The following is a 15,814-nucleotide window of genomic DNA, read 5'->3' as shown; positions in this document are numbered from 1 at the left end:
CCTAAAAACAAAAAGAAGATTAGTTTGGTTTATATATATATGCCTTTTAGGATAAAAGATTACAAATTCAACCAACTGGCTTGGAACTTTTTCATACAGAGAAATACATAAGACATGAAACCGATTGTGTTAATTCAGATTTGACTCAATTTAAACGGTTGGTGATTCGAATTTGATTTAAACGGTTGGTGATTCGAATTTGATTGGAAAATCCATTTTTGTCTTCATTGTTTGAAGCTATAATACAACCGAATGACAACCTAAAAAAGTTTGGCATACAATTTAATAATACACGTGGAGTCGAGCACTATTTGTATAAAATACGATTCAGATTCTATTATCCCCAAAGCAACCAAAAGCAAAGCAAAAAAGCATAGTTTCTTCAAATAAAAGTTGTTTAGTAGGAGCCGCCGATGGGTACCTAAGCAGTCAAATTATATTCCCCTAATTTCTTCTCAACATCCACTTCTGTATGTAGATTAAAGTATGGGATTCATTTTCTATTAAGAAAAGCGAACCACAATTCGAATCCCAATCTACCCTCCTCAAATTCCTCTGATTACCTTGAAATCTTCCCATTTCTCGAATTCCAGAGAGGGAAAGTGAGGTTTTCTTTGTGGGTTTTGGGAAAATGGTGGCATGCTTTTAGAGGGCTTGTTTGGGAAGTCATAAAAGTTTGAAATCCCCAAACCCGATAAGAAATATCAATCTTTTCGTTGAAATTTTTGTGGGTTTTGTGTTGATGGAGGTATATTACAAAGGGTGAAAGGGTTTGTTCGGATGTTGAGAATTTTCTACAAATCCAATTGAAGATCCATCGTTTTCGAAAGGAAGTGTTTAGAGATTTTGTGGGATTTATCTATGCTCTACAGTGAGAAAATTTCCAAGATTTTCACATTTGGATTGAATATAAATTTAGAGGATTGAATTTTTGTGGGTGGAAGCATGAAGATGTTGTGTAGGATGATTCCTAGAAAAAAGAAGACAGGGACTGTTCCTGTATATTTGAATGTATATGATCTCACTCCCATCAATGGTTATGCTTATTGGGTTGGCCTTGGTGTTTATCACTCTGGTGTTCAAGGTTTGTGCTCTTCAAATTTTCTTATATATATGTAACCCTTTCATTTGATTGCTCTGAAGATTGGATTAATAACTGCAAAGTTTCAATTTTTTGTTTTTCTTTCCAATAACTGCAAGACTTTGAGGTCTCAATTCAATTATTGCTATGTTATAGTTTCTTTTCTAGCCTATTGCTTGGAAGGCCTATAATTTGCCACTGTGCATGAGATTATGGACTAGTTGGACCAATTCCACGGTCTAAATAAACAACTCCAAGACTTTCTTACTATTAAGAACATCTGATTCTTGGTTTGCTTTTACTTGACCCTGTTGGTTTAGCAGTCAAATAGGATGATCTTTGCAAGTACTTTTACTTTCCTCTTATGGGATCAGCGTCGAGCCACTGGTTAGGGACCTGAAAGTAATGTGTTCTAGCCACTTTGCCAATACTGTCCAAACCCGATGAGCATTGGTGCACTTGGGGTTGGGGGTTACCCTTTAGAATGTGTTTTTCTTTATTTTGTAGTATTTTTTAATTTGTTCAATGTGATTATCCCTCTAACAAATCCCAATCAAATGTAGAACCTTACTCTGCTGGTTTGTTGTTGGGGAAACAAAAGATGATAATAGGTGTCATCTTGTTTTTTTATTAATTGTTGAGAAAGATTTTTCTTTTGCCTAGATATTCAGTGCTCATGGAGGATTTCTAATGGTGTTTCTGATGACATTTCGTAGCAAGCTAACCATTTCGCTTTTGTGAAAAAACAACCAACGGTTTTGGACAAGTTGTGGAAATATAAATGGGAAAAAAGAAAGAGAAAAAAGGTTCAAGCTTTGCACCTCTTCTCCAAAATCACTCATTCTAATAGGGAGTAGTTTTTCTTTCAAAAGACCAAGTAGCATGGTTTGAAAAGAACCATTTTATAATGTCATTGCTTGTGTGTATGGCCATTTTTCTGGGTTCCATATAACCATTCTAAAAAGATAATCTTAGGTTGCAGTTTGTAAGCATAATCCATCCCCGAAGAGCATAGCTACTAATTAGGTTGTTCTTATCATGATTGTGACGATATGATTCTTGATTTTTGGCAGTTCATGGTGTAGAATATGCATTTGGTGCGCATGAACATTCGACAACAGGGATATTTGAAGTGGAGCCAAGAAAATGCCCTGGCTTTACATTCAGGAAATCAATCTTGATAGGGAGAACGGATTTTGGTCCAAGAGAGGTTCGTGCATTCATTGAAAAATTGGCAGCAGAGTACTCAGGAAACAGTTATAATCTCATAACCAGAAACTGTAATCACTTCTGCAATGATATGTGTCTAAGGTTAACCAAAAGGCCAATTCCTAGTTGGGTCAACCGATTGGCTCGCCTTGGTAAGATCCCAAATTCCATATCATTTTTCATTCTTTTGACTCATTATTTCTCTCATAGCTTTTGGTTTATTGACATAAATCAATCTCTAGGATTCTAAAGTCAGTAGTTCAATACTTAATAAGAATTGAGCTATTCTTTATTGTCGCATCTTTTAGATGAGTGCATTTCAAGATTCATAAAATTTGCTCAACTTTTGATTGAACTTGCCTTGAAAGCGATTTCCTCCCCTTTTTAGAAGTTCGAATTTTGCAAGCAAACTATAACTTCCAGCCTGCTACCTTCAAGTTCAATTATACACAGTGTTAAGAAACCGTTTAACCATTCATCAAATGCCTAAAATACCCTTTGGAATCCTAGGGGGATTAAATCACAATGGATACCACCCCAGAACCAACTTTGCTAAGATCCGGGGTGACATATAGTTAGTTATAACTTGAAAAGTTTCTGAAAACGAAAAACCTTTGTAATTTTCGTATGGATATATTAGTTATATGGATGATGCTACCTTCATTGGACTTTTGCTCGTAATTCCTTCTGACTCAGGGAAGAAGAAAAAAGTTTGACTTTTGTGTTCAAGTCTGATTATCTTTGTAAATTTTTATTCCTTTCCCTGCCAGTGATGTGTTTCGGGTTAACATCATTAATTAGTTTCTTGATATAATTGTGGCTAATTTAGTTGACCGAGGCACATGATTACATATTTATATAATTACAAGGGACCCCATGAATCAAGCTTAGGTTTTTATGTTAAAGAAGCATCTAAATTTATGATATTAAACGCAAAATATGGATCTTGTTTAGTTGTTTTACTCATCATTATGGTGCTCAATTATCCAAGCATATTGGGCACAACTTGTGCTGCTAATACAGTAAAAAGTTTGATCCTACTTATGATTTGTATGAACACTTGAAGGTTTTTTTTGCAACTGTGTTCTTCCTGCCGGTCTAAACGAGACAAAAGTGAGACAAATTAGAGCAGAAGACGGTTCAAACACCGAGAAGAAGCTAAGAAGCCATTCAAGCAGGTTTGCATCAGCATCTAAACCTCAACCTCCGTTAACCGCTCGTTCTTCAAGTTCGTCATCAAGAAAAAACCCATCTTCAACAATTAGAAAGTGTAACGATAATTAGTTGGTTGGTATTAGCATCGACTGCTGGAAATTATGGCGTGTTTTTGCTACTGTAAGGTGTTTGATTGCCCTGTTTCTTGACTGGATGATCAATAATGCTGGCATTATTATTATTATTATTATTATTATTATTATTATTATTATTATTATTATTATTATTATTATTATTATTATTATTATTATTATTATTACAAATTTGTTGAGTTTTAAAGATTTTGGTGTAAAGGTTTGTTGGCAAGAGTTGATTTTTAAGAAAAGAAATAAGATTTAGTTTGATTTTGAAGTTGAAGTTGAAATTGAAGGCAGAATTGGTTGGTTTCTTTGTAGGAGATTGTTGGATAGAAACATGCATGGTGTGGATTGTTTAATGAGGTCTTTGATTTCAATATCTGTTGATTAAAGGGGGTCCCTTTCCATTGTGTTATTTTAATGGTCACAGATCTCTGCATGTGATACTGCCTTCATTTTTATTTTTGTCTACACTAATATAAATAATATATAAGTTTATATTATTTTATTATATATGAAATATTATTAATCATAGTCAAAATTATTGCTTTCAGATTATGTTTAGTAACTGTTTAAAGATACATATATAGTGTATATGTATATGTATAAAGTTCAAGCTGAGAACTAGGAATGAATTTAAAGCGTTTCGTAACTCGGCGCTTAACATCTGTTTTTGTCTCTCCTATTTGGCTCCTAACCGACCACCCGTTTCAACTACTAATACATGCATGATGAGTAAAAGCGATCTCCATCGACACCGACCGAAATTATTGCCAGATCTCTTCTTCATTATAGCAATTCACTAATTATTTTAACTATGCTACAAGTCAAGTACACATATTGGAACATGAACACCATCTATTTCAGGTACAAGCTTTAACTTTTGCATCATCAAATTCAAATGATGTTCGCTGTCTATTCATCAATGAATATATCTAATAATTAAATATGCATAATAAGTGAACGCTACAAATTAATTGACTTCATTTAATGTATTTTTTTTTTAAATAAATGAATAATATGCACTTATATGATACAAGGTTTCATGTGATTGTAATATATATTTACATGTAAATATACACGTTAAACAATAAAATAAGCTCGATTAAAAAATAATATCGATATGAGTTTCAAAAATTAAAAAGAATAATTTTTTTTTTGTTTTTATTTATTTTTTTAATTAAAATATTAATCAAATAGAAGATTTAACAAGAAGGCAATCTATTTCTATTTAAAATACAAATTAACATGTCCTTGTAAACTTAGGTCTTATTTGTTTAAAAAAAACTCTTATCAACCTTTTATATCTGATTAGGGCTATTCAAAGTTTAGACGATTTATTTCATTCAATTTTTCAGAGACACTTATGTCTTATCATCCTCTTATTTGATAAGAGGTAATTCAATTCCTTATTTGCCTCTTATTGTTTTCAGACCATCAGCATTAGTGTTTCTCAATTGCTCCTCTCTCAGTCGATTAACCTTAATCATTCCTTACCAAATTGATCCTCACCTCTCAATTGATTAACCTAAATTCGTCCATGGTCTCAATCTATCACAGGTTGTTGATCTCAATCTATGTTAATTGATCTCATCTGTCTATCATCTATCTTCACCAAGTTTTTGTAGATTGAAATAAATAAAATGTCATCGTTCTTCGTTCAGATATTTGTTTCTATTGTGTTATCTGTTGTCCCTAATTTCATGACATGATTATGATGGACCTTTGATAAGGATTTTAGTTGCTACAGAACTTTGTTCATATTTTTCGTAGTGTTTGAATCAATTGAGGGAATAGGATTCAAATGTGCTTATACCATCAATGGCATATTTTCGTTTAAAGGATTGCTAAAAGTTTATAATTTAGATGTAAATTTCGTAATGATGGTGAATAAATATGTGAAACTATATAAATTTATATATACATTGCACACTACGATATTATGATGGGTAAAATAGATACTTTAAACAAATTCAGACATTTATCAGTTTATAAAAACAAATGGTGTTATTGATTATCTACTTTCAGACTTCAGCACCATCTCTTATCAATCAGAAGTAAAATAATACTTCAGACTTCAGCATCTCGTAAAAAACAAACAACAACTTAGTTTGAGTGTACAAGTTCGTTGGTGGGATTTTTTAGTGCAACGACAATCCTACGGCCATCGATTGCATAATTCCCGCCATAAGCGGTGTTGATCAACACTGGCAATGGGGAAAAAATCCATTATTGGGCCGGTTTTGCTACGAATACTGGTTAGATATTATTCGGTTTTGTGTATTTACATAGTAGGAAGTACGAAGTGATACAAGTTAGAGTCATTTGCTAAGCAGTTACCGGCAAGAGTGATTGATGTCACTTTATCATATCGAGTTATATTTATCGGCCATTAAAATGGAATGTAGGTAACCAGGTAAGAGTCTCGGTTCTTAATTTTATCCTGTAAGATTCTGGATCCTTGTCGTGCTCATGTGTTAAGATAAATGCTACCATGATAAACGTTTAGTAAACAACTCCTTAGTAATTGAGGGGAACTGAAAGAACGACAAGAAACAACATGAAACCGACAGTGGAGTTCACCCAATTCAGGCATGGGCCGCATTTTCGGTTGAGAACAAAACCACTCATATTCATATTTTATAAATTGAGCTTAGCCTGTTGGGCTTGAGCCCATCCTGGATTAGACTAGAGGTTGGGCCAAAGTCCATGGGTTCGGAGCAACAGCAATGGAGTGGGTGGATTTGTCACACAACGGGGCAGACTTTCGGCGCGTTCGGACCAACCGCTTTTGACCCACCTTTCTTTTCAAATTCCAAAATTTACGAATGGCCGCCTAAATTTTCTAAATTTCCTTTTTCTTTTCCGTTCAAAGTTCTATTCATTTTAATTTACCAAAAGGCCCCTGAAGTTTTAAAACATCTATTTCATACCCAAAGTAAAATAGTAATATATTCAAGTAACATGTTCTTTTATATATTCTTAACAAATATAAAATGTTCATTTTTTGAATTTTTTCAAATAAGAAAATTAACAATAACAAAAATCAATCACCGAAGAAAATGTTTTTTTAAACTATATAATATTTATATACGGCAAATAGAACAAATAAACTCATACACCCACCTCACTTTTGGTGAGATTTGAACTCCTGACCTCCTAGGAGGCAAAAGACTCATATACCGCTAGACCAAAGACCCATTGGTCACCGAAGAAAATGTTTGACACTACTATTTTAAATATTTGTGTGCCTTGTGCTTGTTTCACTTGTAATTTTAGCTGCAAAGTAGGTTGAGATAGATCTTTCAACTCTTTGGATTTGGAAGTTGGTTTTTTGCTTCTTCTAGGTAATGGTTATGATTTTTCTGCTTATAATATTTTATGATTCAATTAATTTTTCATGTGAAACAAAAGAAAAGTTAATAAATTTGCACATTTGCAACGTCGACAGACTATTTGAGTCGTTAGTAATAGAGTCACCTTTTATATGTTTTTGGATTGAAAACCTACAAAGGACTATTTTGTTATTTTTGCGAAATATTTGGTTGGTTTTGTACTATTATTAAGACGAGTTGCCTAGTTTTTTAAAAGCTTAAAATTGAGGGACCAAAAGTGAATAATTTGCAAATAGCAAATGACAACCCATTTGCCTCCTCAGGTTCCTCCGATTCTCTTGAAACATTCCGCTTCCTCCCTTGGAAAGAATAAACAGATAATGAAGGTGGATGATGCATACTGTAAAGGGTTTGTTTGGGAACTTTTTGAAATTGATTTTCCACAAACCCCAACATCAAACTCAATCGACGAATTTTGAAACTCAGAAAAGGGGGGTTTTTTGTGGGGTTGTTATGCGTACTCAAAAGGGTGTGTTTCGGAGCTCTTCTGAAAATTTCCCCACAAACCCTATTGGAAAATTCGAGCAATCGAATTTAGAACAAGAGAAAAAGGGGAGAATTTGAAAAAAGAAATTGGTGGGTTTTATGCGAATCGTAAGGGGTTTGTTTGGGAATCTTGAAAAATGTTGTGTGGAATGATTCGCAAGAAAAAGAATACAGGGACTCCTGTCTATGTGAATGTGTATGATCTTATGCCTATCAATCGTTACGCATATTGGTTCGGCTTTGGATTTTATCACTCTGGCCTTCAAGGTTTGACCATTACCTTTTCTATTTCTTATATTCTTGATGCATTCTTGATCCCTTTTGTTGTTTGATTTTGATAATTCAATTCAAGTTGGTGTTGTTGTTTCTGATTCTATAATCTTCAAACAGTGCATACATAGTTTGATATTAATCATCTTTTGCCCCCTCACAATCTAATTAATTAATGTTAATTTTGACCTTTAAGTGAACTAATTTGACACTCTAAAAGTCAACTGTCGACTTTCTTTTGACATGTATTGATCAGTTAAAGAGCCATTGAGGTTTTGAACCATTGTTCTTGTGAAAAGGCCAAAAAAACACCCATAGTTTGCAAGAAAATGAGTTTGGACGGATTGAAAACAGATAAATGCAAGAAAAAAACATTGGATTTGGCAGGTTTTATGAATCTAATCTCACTTATTTTTGCAGAAAGTGGTGATCCTTTTTGTATTTTCTAAGAGGAGATCCTGCAGAAATGTATCTATAGTTCAATTTGATGATGCAATATCCTTCATACACCCGTTCTTCGTATTTTTTAGCATTTAATCTCCAAAATTTGTCTAAGATCGATCAATGTTATATATACTAGCATGTTTTTTGGGCATTTTCATGTTCTTTCTATCGATCACCCAGAAAGTTTTATGTACTGTTGGTAGATTGTTCGATCTGAAATGTATCTGGTAGATCATTGATTTGTTAGTTTGGACAGTTTATGGGGTCGAGTACGCATTTGGTGGTAGCGACAGCTCGAGACCTGGGATAGTGAAACTGGAGCCAAAACAGTTCCAAGGTTTACCGGTAAGGAAATCTATTTTGATAGGTAGAACAGAAATGAACGAAGAAGAATGCCGACAATTCATAAAGAAATTGGCAAAGGAGTATCCTGGCAACAGTTACAACATTATTTACAGGAACTGCAATCACTTCACTAATGATGCGTGTCGAAAGATGATCAAGAAATCAATCCCTGGTTGGATCAATCGACTCGCACGTATCAGTAAGAATCACAGTTTTCATCATTTCTTTACAGATTCTTACATGATGGTTACTAATTTCATTAATCTTGAAAGTAAAATTTTCGTAATTTTGTCTGTTTTGAAGATTGTCTTTATTCTTGCCTTCTTCCGGATGGATGGAATGAAATACCGCCTAGACCAGCAGTTGTTACGGCTACAAATAACAGAAAGTAGAAGCTGATTGAAACAGGTCTCACCCATCACCAACCCCTCCCCCCCCCCCCCCCTTTTCGGTTCCTCAGTTTGGACTTCGTATAACCGATGAAGATTGAAAAGTGGTAGAAGTTGTAGCATGTTTTAATGGCCTAAGTTGATGCTCCAAGATCAGAATCATTCTTTATTTGTACAGAAATGAAATTTATGTAAATTTGGTGTAATCGAGCTGTCAAGATATGCATATGTAAGTCCCCTTTAAATCTCGTTACAGAAAATCAAATAATAGCCCTAACAGCAGATCAAGACTAAGGGGCCGTTTACCAAACACTTGTTCGGTAAGCGTTTAACGATAAAATTCAACACCATCACATACTTACCGGGTAAGATTTTAGTCCACCAACACGGCATCATATACAACAATTTGCCCGGTAAGAGCTAACCGTGGTAAGAGTTGTCACCATCACTTACCGAGTAAGACTCCTGGTCCTTGTCTTCGTTCTTATGGGGTAAGATTCTTGGTCCTTGTCATATTCATCCGGTAAGATAATGTGACTTGGTAAGTACTTACCCGGATAAGCGTTTGGTAAACGACCCCTAACTATTAAAACTATACAGAATTATATATAGCATGCCTTCAAGACAAAGAATAAAAACAATAATAAGCATGCACTTTGTTTTACATTTAGAAAAGAAATAAACACAAAAATCCAAAAGGCATGTTGATGTTCCACTTGATTTGCAAGTATTGGATGGAGTTGGTGTGGGGGTGTCACCAATATCCTGTTGCCCATCTCACTTCAAACTGTAATCACTTGCCACATGTTTTTATTTTCCAATTTTTATTAATAATTTATTTTTATTTAGATTGAGGAAAGTTTCGTTAGGAACCCAAAAAATTGATTAGAAATTTAGGAACCGTCCATAGTGTGACATGTGATTCTATTTAAGATGAATATTCATAATGAATAACATATTCATGATAAATAATACGTTCATATTCATCCTGAATATGTCATGTGTCGTGTTGGAGGGTAGTTCCTAAATTTTTAATCAATTCTAGGTTCCCAACGGAACTTGTCATTGTCTCTATTTAGATATACTATTATTTATAATACTTATCAAGTTTATTGTCAGACTTGTTTATCTTATACATAAAAACCCTGTAAAAGTTTTTCACAACGCTAGAAATACTGCGCAAAAATGATATTCTTAAAAGAAGCATCCTTTTGACGCTCATCACTATTATACATGTGTTTCCATCATTATGATAAGATCTATAGTGTTCGTGTAAGGCATGGCTAACGTCATGGCGTGTATGTCATGTGTTTTTTGCAAGAGACGTTTTCAAAAGAAATCAATTATTTTAAAACTTAATATTTTTTAGTTTTTGTGTTTGTACACATGTAACATTAGATGTACACTTTTACAGATTTATCTGAACACATCACACGTTATTTCATGGATTCACACATATACGAACTCACTGTTAAAATGATGTTGTAAAGCCTTACGAGTTTTATTTTGAATATGTGAAAACAAATTCGTTATATAATACTAATATATACATATATATTATTTTTCTTTATCTAATATGAATGTAAATTTTTTAATAGCAATATCTCATTGAATATAAATAGAAAGCATATATATATATATATATATATATATTATTTTATTAAACAAATTTAGCAAAAATCTTAAAGTCTTAAAATTCTAAATGACCAAAATACCCTTTATATTCATTTTTTCATTTTTTCACCCCCCCATCTTCTCACATACACTCACTCTCTCACAACCAATTTTTTTTAAATTATAATTTTAAATTTACACTTTATACCTCTATAATTAATTAATTAAGGGAAAATTGCACATAAATGAAACCAACTTTCACCTAATTCCTATTTTGGCGAACCAACTTTCAAAATCGTCATTTTGGGGAACCACCTTGCACCTGATTTCTATTTTGGGGAACCAACTTTCAAAATCGTCATTTTGAGAAACCAATTTGCACCTGATTCCTATTTTGGGAACCAACTTGCAAAATAATTATAAAAAAATAACTAAAATTCGTTTTTTTTCCAAAAACTAATGCAATAAAATCTAATTTTCATTTCAAATCTCGTTTTTTTAAGTCATGTATCAAATTGAACATTTAAAAAAAATCAAATTAGCACAATAAAAATTGTTTTTTACTAATGCAAAAAAAAATCAATTTAATAGAAAAAATCAATTGATGCAATAAATATTAAATATCACATTCAAGATTTTTATATCTATCCAATCCGTATCAATTAATTTTTTTCTATTAAATTGATTTTTTTGCATTAATAAATTTAATAATATTTATTGTGGTAATTTGGATTTTTTTAATGTTTAATTTGATATCTGAATTAAAAAAAAGACGTGAAATGAAAAATAGATTTTATTGCATTAATTTTTGGAAAAAAAATGAATTTTAGTTATTTTTCTATAATTATTTTGCAAGTTGGTTCCCCAAAATAGGAATCAGGTGCAAGTTGCTTCCCTACAATGACGATTTTGCAAGTTGGTTCCCCAAAATAGGAATCAGGTGCAAGTTGGTTCCCCAAAATGACGATTTTGAATGTTGGTTCCCCAAAATAGGAATCAGGTGCAAGTTGGTTCCTCAAAATGACGATTTTGAAAGTTGGTTCCCCAAAATAGGAATCAGGTGCAAGTTGNGTTGGTTCCCCAAAATAGGAATCAGGTGCAAGTTGGTTCCCCAAAATGACGATTTTGAAAGTTGGTTCCCCAAAATAGGAATCAGGTGCAAGTTGGTTCCATTTTGGTACAATTTTCCCATTAATTAATTTTAAATGTTTCATTTTAAAGCTTTATCAAATTAGTTACGTCCTTTACTTTTAAATGTTTCATTTTAAAGCTTTATCAAATTAGCATACATAATCGTATATCAATTAAAACATGTTTAAAAAATACATTTTTATTTTAAGAAGTTACACCATTATAATCGTCTCGTTAATACCTTCGAAATGAGTCCAATACTGAATAGTTTTTTACTTAATTATATTATTATATATTATATATACTGTGAAAAAAATATTTTTAATATTTACGATTTATATTTTTATAGTTATTTATTTATATATATATTATATATTTTGGGGTTAGGCTGTCCAAATTGTACTGTATAATATGTTTTGAATTAATATGTTCTTGGGTTTTTTTTGAAATATATATATATATATATATATATACATGTATTAATTCAATCTTAATCTAAGTTTCTGGACAAGAAAGAGGGTAAACAGTTGAAATTTCATTCTCAAACCCATCTTTTTTTGTTTTTTCATGGCTTATGATCTGTCAAATTTGTAGTTTTCTTTATTGGTTTTGAGTGTTTATCTTAAAACTCAAGTTTCTTGGTTCTTTGCTCTTGGTGTAAATCGAATACATTTATGGAGTCGTTTAAATATATTGGATTTTAAATATATTGGATATTAAACTGTCATACAATTTTTTTCATCGATAGTCAGTAATTGGAACCATAACTCTTATTTATTCAAATTGTATTAATATGTAAAAACCAAGTGTAACCTATTATCATCATTAAATCTTATCTTACAAAACCAGTGGAACTTCAAAATCGTTAAAATTCATGGCTCCCGTCGCATTGTGCGGGTACACAACTAGTATATATATATATATATATATATATATATATATATATATAAAACATACAAATTTCTTTTGTACATAATAGGCATCTATAAATGAAATTGAGATTGATAAATTTTTTCCATAAAGACACATTGTAAACACCAGATTATTATATATATATATACAACTGAGTAAAAATGATCATACAATATATTCCAAGTAAATGGAGATTAACCGTTAGTTGTCGGCTTCTTACTAATGTTTAAATCGAGAAATATCTCCAATAAATGACCTACCAAGGCTTCTTTGAAAGCGATAATCCATAAACCGTTTTTATTATACATTCTTTGTGCTTGAAAGGTACAAATGTCTTATTGTAAAAATAATTCGCCATTTAAAAGTTGAGAAAGACATCCAGATAAAACGACAGGGCTCTTTCGAAAATTCTTCAAAGGTCAAAATCAAAGTGAAAATGTACAAAGACAACCCGATTGAAATGGCAAAAGGTTGTACTATGACACGTATGTGATCAATCTTATCATGTCGCAATAAGACAGGAGTGTCTTGTGTATGCATCATACATAGTTGAAAAGATGGGTTAATCTATAAATATCAGAGGTTTAGAAGATTGTTTATTATTCAGTATTATAAAAGAGTATATCATATGCAATTAAATCGTTAAATGGCATCTTTCAACTTGCAATCAGTAATTTGGATTGTCGTTTACTTTCTTTGAAGAATTAGAAATTTTCGGATCTTTAAAGGAGTCGACTCAAACATTGATCTCCTAAGTGACATCCAATTCCAGTCTTTCAATTGGATTTCTTCGAGGTACACTTTATCAAGTTTCTCCGGTTTCGGTTCTGTACCCTTTTATCACAGTCGCTTGAGTCCTCTTCTTCCTGCTTTGGCTTTAGTCTGCTGTTGGTTTTTATCTTTTCCTAGTCCTCTTTTGTGTCGGGTTTCTAATAGCCGTTGAGATGTTTTTTAATGTCTTGTATATCCCCTTCGACGCCTTTTTTGTAGTTCTTCTTTTTCTTTAAAAAATTACCTTTCAAAAAAATCGTTATATATTATAATGAAGGGTTGGGTTTACGTGAGACCAAGAGTTTTCTATAAGACCCGTAAGACCAATTTATGTTTATTGATCAACTTTATAAGCTAAAAATTTAATGGTTTAAAGTTGCACAGTGACAATTTTGTGATTATTGAGAAATCTCGTGGCAATTTTGTGATTATGAATGTTTAGATTGTAGATCTAATCCAAAGGTTGAAAATTGGTTTTACGAGTCTCACGGAAAACCCTTAGTCTCACGGAAAACCCTTAGTCTCACATGATCTCAAGTCTTATAATGAATTTGGTCATTTTAAGAATGAAAAGGAGTTTAGGTTAAAAAAAGGGGAAACTTCATAAAACTTAAATGATTGTTTCTGAAATATTTTTTTTAATGAAAAAACCATTAAATTTTTTTATTTTAAATGATTAAGTCCTTCAACTATTTTTTTTAATGAAAAAACCAGTAAACTTTCTTATATTAGATGATTAAATCCAAACATTTTTTTTTTGTAATAAACAAACCATCGAACTTCTAAAAATTGATTACCTACATTCTTTTAACAAAAATACTACATATAACCGATTAGAAAAGTCTTAATGTAAAAAACAACCTAAATTAGTTTAAAGTTTCCAAAACCTATGCCCTTTAAATCCCTCAAAACCAAACAATATCTCTCCTCCTAGCCACTCCCCATCGTCCATTCGTTGTTTGTTTTTCATATCGACTGTCACATTGTTGGTCTCTGTCATTCATCTCCCCTTTTTTTGATTTATTTTTAGAGGGTTACAAGTAGTTTTACTCTAAAACATTTCTAGTCGGTTACATGTCGTTTTTTTGGATTAAAATGGTGTAAGTAACCAATTTTAAAAGTTCAATGGTTTATTTTATTGAAAAAAAATGCTTAGAGACTTAATCATTTAAAATAAGAAAGTTTAATAATTTTTTTTATTTAAAAAATAATTCAAGCACTTAATCATTTAAAATGAAAAAGTTTAATTATTTTTTTCGTTTAAAAAAAATAGTGCATAAACTTGATTATTTAAAATGGCAAATTCCATGAAAAAGTAACACGTTTTGCCATGATTCCTATTTTGGTAACATATTTTTAGAACTTTCATTTTAGTACATAATATGTGAAGTTTCAAACATTTAAGTACCTGAGTAACTGGTTTAATCATTAACTGGTTACCAATGTTGATGATGTGGCATCGAACTGAATATTGTTTGCTAATGTGGCTAGTGAAATGGATTATTTTAATTTAAATTTATTTATTTTATTAGAATGTTTATGTTATAATTATTTGTAAATTATATACTTCACATAAATAATTATAATATACAAGTTCTAATAAAACTAATAAACTTACAATTGATTTAGATTTAAACAAATTCATATCACCATCGAAATAATATTGAGTTGGATATCACATTAATATTGGTAACGAATTAATACTTACACTGGTTACCTAAATACTTAGATGTTTGAACTTTCACATCTTAAGTATTTTAAAAATACGTTATCAAAATAAAAATCAAAGTAAAATACGTTATATTTTCATAAAGTTTGATAGTTTCTTAGGTTTTTTTAAATATTCAGGTGGGAAAATTTTGAATAATTGTATAAGACTATAAGAGAAAATGATGGTCAAAATGTTTAATGGAAGCGGTCAAAGAAGGGCGTGGTCAAAATCTTTAAACCCTCTCTTACACAACCGAGAGGAGAATCCCAAAATGTTCTCCTCACTAATCGTGCCTTTTGTTCTTTAAATTTAAAGTTAATTATGGATTCGGTCCCTTTAATTTGTCATTTGTTATGTATTTAGTCTTTTATCTTCATTTATTACAAAATAAACTTCCATCTATGCAATTTATCCTGGATTAGTCCTTTATGTAAGCGACCGTCCATCTTTTCCGTTAAATATCAGGACAAAATAGTCATTTTACACTTTTTCTTTGTTTTATGATTTTTAACTATATTTTAATTATATACATAATAACAGTGACCAAACTCCCTTTGACGGTCTCCATGGCACACCCTTCCTTTATTGACGACCTCCTCCATGGTCTTCACCGCCACCTGTCCATGACCACCACCATCATTACAGAAACAACCATCGAAAAATACTTTATATGTGTGTGTATAATTCTATATACTTGAAAGGCTGCAAAAAGGTAAAATAAAGAAAAATGCTAGAAATATCATTTACCATCATAATCAATGGAG

At 31.7% G+C, this 15,814-nt stretch overlaps 2 protein-coding genes across 2 annotated transcripts; both read left to right on the top strand.

Moving 5' to 3' along the window:
- Positions 1 to 362: 362 nt before the first annotated feature.
- Positions 363 to 3,694, top strand: LOC112521600 (deSI-like protein At4g17486). Its single transcript, XM_025130546.1, has 3 exons — positions 363 to 1,084; positions 2,155 to 2,442; positions 3,357 to 3,694. Exons 1-3 carry the CDS (start codon positions 946 to 948, stop codon positions 3,572 to 3,574), a joined length of 645 nt encoding a protein of 214 aa, XP_024986314.1. The 5' UTR covers positions 363 to 945; the 3' UTR covers positions 3,575 to 3,694.
- Positions 3,695 to 7,600: 3,906 nt separating this feature from the next.
- LOC112522306 (deSI-like protein At4g17486) lies at positions 7,601 to 8,914 on the top strand. Its single transcript, XM_025131437.1, has 3 exons — positions 7,601 to 7,730; positions 8,434 to 8,721; positions 8,826 to 8,914. Exons 1-3 carry the CDS (start codon positions 7,601 to 7,603, stop codon positions 8,912 to 8,914), a joined length of 507 nt encoding a protein of 168 aa, XP_024987205.1.
- Positions 8,915 to 15,814: the final 6,900 nt, after the last annotated feature.

The sequence above is a fragment of the Cynara cardunculus genome (genome assembly GCF_001531365.2).
Source record: "Cynara cardunculus var. scolymus isolate 2C chromosome LG 11, CcrdV1, whole genome shotgun sequence".
In the NCBI taxonomy this organism is placed as follows: Eukaryota; Viridiplantae; Streptophyta; class Magnoliopsida; order Asterales; family Asteraceae; genus Cynara; species Cynara cardunculus.
Note: the sequence above shows the minus strand (reverse complement) of the source record. Positions and strands in the feature narration are given on the sequence as shown.

Excerpts from the sequence above, each read along its gene's own strand:
- LOC112521600 (XM_025130546.1), top strand. The coding sequence starts at position 946 with ATGAAGATGTTGTGTAGGATGATTCCTAGAAAAAAGAAGACAGGGACT. Across the intron at positions 1,085-2,154 it reads TTATCACTCTGGTGTTCAAG|TTCATGGTGTAGAATATGCA; the intron begins GTTTGTGCTCTT and ends GATTTTTGGCAG. Across the intron at positions 2,443-3,356 it reads CAACCGATTGGCTCGCCTTG|GTTTTTTTTGCAACTGTGTT; the intron begins GTAAGATCCCAA and ends GAACACTTGAAG.
- LOC112522306 (XM_025131437.1), top strand. The coding sequence starts at position 7,601 with ATGTTGTGTGGAATGATTCGCAAGAAAAAGAATACAGGGACTCCTGTC. Across the intron at positions 7,731-8,433 it reads TTATCACTCTGGCCTTCAAG|TTTATGGGGTCGAGTACGCA; the intron begins GTTTGACCATTA and ends TAGTTTGGACAG. Across the intron at positions 8,722-8,825 it reads CAATCGACTCGCACGTATCA|ATTGTCTTTATTCTTGCCTT; the intron begins GTAAGAATCACA and ends TCTGTTTTGAAG.